This window comes from Arachis duranensis, chromosome 7, assembly GCF_000817695.3.
Source record: "Arachis duranensis cultivar V14167 chromosome 7, aradu.V14167.gnm2.J7QH, whole genome shotgun sequence".
Lineage (NCBI taxonomy): Eukaryota > Viridiplantae > Streptophyta > Magnoliopsida > Fabales > Fabaceae > Arachis > Arachis duranensis.
In genome coordinates this window covers 71,179,446-71,182,732 of record NC_029778.3, presented here as the reverse complement: position 1 = coordinate 71,182,732, position 3,287 = coordinate 71,179,446, and the positions used below count along the sequence as shown (strand labels likewise).

Genomic DNA, 3,287 nt, shown 5'->3' with positions numbered 1-3,287 from the left:
TCATTCAGCAAACAAGTAGTATTAAGCCATGTTGGATAATCAGGAATAGAGCAATTATCAGGCCTAGAATCCTCTAACCATAACCTAGCTATCTAACAGCATATATATCTATTTAATCAGCAATCTAAGTAAAATTAACAACAGAATTAATAAAAGAAAGTAAAGAAACAGAGCAAGAAGCAGGGATGAGGCAGGGGACCTAGAATGTAACAGAGACAGACAGGGAAATAGAAAGGGGAAGAAGAGCAGAAGTAGTGCCGCCCAGAGTTGGTGGTGGCCGGCTGAGCTCGCGACGGTGCAGAGAGCGGCACAAGCGGCGGAATGATGCAGGGCAGAGAGATTCAGCTTCTCTCTGTGACAGTGACGAAAGCTGAGGGGGTAGAAGCAAATCAAAATCGCAAACACATAAATCAGAGAATCAAAAACCATGAATAAATAAATAATTCTTCAAAATCATGAGGCAGCAAACAAGCAAATCAAAATCGCAAACAAATAAATCAGAAAATCAAGCACATGAAATCAGAAGGTAGAGAAGAGGAATAACTGAATAAGTGAATAACAGAGTATTACTTACCTGCGGCGAGTAATGGTAATGACGAAAGAAGAGCCGGTGGTGGTTGCGGTGATCAACGCCGTCGTTGCTGTGGCTGCGGTATGCGGTTGCGACGACGATGGGCTGCTTGATTGATGGTGGTGGCGACGTCGTGATTCCTCTTCTGGCTTTTGGGTGTTACTGAAGAGTGAAGATTAGGGCTGTGAAGAATTGAAGATTGATTGATTAGGGCTTCGTTGTTTAGGCGTTTAGCCTTTCTTTTTTAAAAAAAAATAGACAAAACGACGCCGTTTAGGGTTTTACCTTCAAACCGAAAACTTGTTAAAAAAATAGACGGTTTGACCGGTTCATCGGTTAATCACCGATTTGACCGATTTTTTCACCAGTTTTTTGCCAAGCGGTTTCTGACCTTACCCGGACTGGCCAGGTGACCGGTTCTCAGTTAATCTGGTTGAACCGGTCGGTCTGGTTTGATTTTCAGAACCATGGTATATATATGTATCATTTGGCTAAGTGGTTAAAAGTAAAGACTTTTCATTTTCTTGATTAATTTTCGGTTCATATTCGTAAAGGCTCAATATTAAATAAAGATAGTATAAAATAAAAAGGTTTAGAGGTAAGCAGCACCCGAATTTTTAGTATGATCATCAGGTACTAAAAGAGGGGTGTTACGAAACTGACTCCTTAACTACAACTGCATCTAATTAGCAACAATCCATGAGTATTGACCCCTTTTCATATGAAATTTTTCAACCTCATGCACCCTTTAATATACACACAAACACACCAAAATTTAGCTAATCTTGAGTCACACCCAAAGGAGCATGAACTCACTAGCCATTCTTCACATAGTGATGTTTTTCATAACACCACCACTACTATCTCTAACACTAATGTTAATAATAAAATAAGTACTAAAATACCTATTGGTGAGCAGAATGTGTAAAGAAGGACCTCGAGAATAAGAAGACCTCCTTCTTATCTTCAACACTATCACTGCCTAAATAATACCACCAAGCCCATCTCTTCCGTCAATGCCCACTATAAGTATCCTCTATTTAATTTTTTGTCATATGAGAAAATTTCTAAAAATCATATAGCATTTTCGATTGCATTGTCCACAAACACTGAACCCAAGCACTATGAGAAGGCTATGTCTCAACCTTGTTGAAAAATGCTATTAAATCTGAACTTGATTCATTTGATGAAAGCAAGACTTGGAAGATCACCTCTTTGCCACCTGGGAAGAAAGTTATAGGATGCAAATGGGTTTTCAAAGTGAAATACAACTCTGATGGATCTGTAGAACGTCATAAGGCACGTCTTGTTGCCAAGGGCTACACACAAGTCCCTGGCATTCCTTCATAGAGATCTTGATGAAGAGGTGTATATCGTTGCTCCACCAGGGCTAAATGTTGGCAAGGGACAAGTATACAAGCTAGAGAAGTTGCTCTATGGACTCAACCAGGCCAGTAGACAATGGAATGACAAGCTCAAATCTATTTTGTTAGAGCTTGGCTACAAGCAGTGTCATTCTGATTATAGCCTCTTCACCAAATGATGTGAAACTGGTTTTACTACAGTCTTAGTTTATGTGGATGATTTAGTACTGACCGGAGATGATATTCTTGATATCAACAAAATCTAAAGTGTCTTGGATGATCGACTCAAAATCAAGGATATTGGAGACTTGAAATTCTTCCTCGGATTGGAAGTAGTGCGTTCAGATAAAGGGATCGCGTTGTACCAGAGAAAGTATGTTGTGGACATGCTTACTGACTATGGCTTTGCCGATTGCAAACCAATCTCTACACCTATGGATTATAGTGAGAAGTTGAGCAAGGATAGTGGATCTCCTCTGCCCAATTCAATTGAATATAAAAACATAGTTGGTAAATTATTATATTTGACCAATGCACAACTAGATATTAGCTACGCCATTAGTCGTCTCAGCCAGTACTTAGTCAAACCGACAAGCTTGCATCTACACTCTGCTCATCGAATCTTGCGATACCTGAAATCTGCACCTGCTCAGGGATTGTTCTTTCCCACTTCTACTGATTTATGCATCACAGGCTTTTCTGATTCTGACTGGGCAGCTTGCCCAGACACACGACGTTCAACTTCTGCCTATCGTTTTTACTTTGGGCCCGCTTTGATCTCTTGGAAAAGTAAGAAGAAGAATACTGGTTCATGCAGCTTCTCTAAGGCTGAATATAGAGCCTTAGCTACAGCCACCAAAGAGGCTATCTAGTTGGGATACTTGATGAAGGACCTTGGAGTGCCTCTAACTAAACCCATCAGCATCTTTTGTGATAACCAATCAGCCATTCACATTGCATCCAACCCAGTTTTTTACGAGAGAACCAAATACATTGAGGTGGATTGCCATGTGGTACGCAATAAGTTCATGGAAGGATTTATTCATTTGATACCTATCTCGACCAAAGAACAAGTGGCTGACTTGTTGACAAAGCCGTTGTCCCCTGCTGTTTTCTCAATGCTTCATTACAAGTTGGGACTGCTGGACATCTACACTCCCAACTTGAGAGATGGTGTTACTTGATAGAGAACCTTATGCAGACTCACATACATATAATGCAGCAACACACAATAGAATATAACATAAGTAGATTAGTTACTGAGTTTGTTATTGTTATTGCCATCTAGAAATAGTTATTAGAATTGAATTGGTACTATATAATCTTGTTGCCATAGCGATAGTTAGTTTTGT

At 39.8% G+C, this 3,287-nt stretch overlaps 1 protein-coding gene across 1 annotated transcript; it reads left to right on the top strand.

Moving 5' to 3' along the window:
- Positions 1-592: 592 nt before the first annotated feature.
- Positions 593-2,807, top strand: LOC110273634 (uncharacterized mitochondrial protein AtMg00810-like). The gene is made up of 3 exons (XM_021126854.1): positions 593-652; positions 1,860-2,059; positions 2,204-2,807. The coding sequence occupies exons 1-3, from the start codon at positions 593-595 to the stop codon at positions 2,805-2,807; spliced, it is 864 nt and encodes a 287-aa protein (XP_020982513.1).
- Positions 2,808-3,287: the final 480 nt, after the last annotated feature.

Excerpts from the sequence above, each read along its gene's own strand:
- LOC110273634 (XM_021126854.1), top strand. The coding sequence starts at position 593 with ATGACGAAAGAAGAGCCGGTGGTGGTTGCGGTGATCAACGCCGTCGTT. Across the intron at positions 653-1,859 it reads CCGTCGTTGCTGTGGCTGCG|AACGTCATAAGGCACGTCTT; the intron begins GTATGCGGTTGC and ends ATGGATCTGTAG. Across the intron at positions 2,060-2,203 it reads GACAAGCTCAAATCTATTTT|TGTCTTGGATGATCGACTCA; the intron begins GTTAGAGCTTGG and ends CAAAATCTAAAG.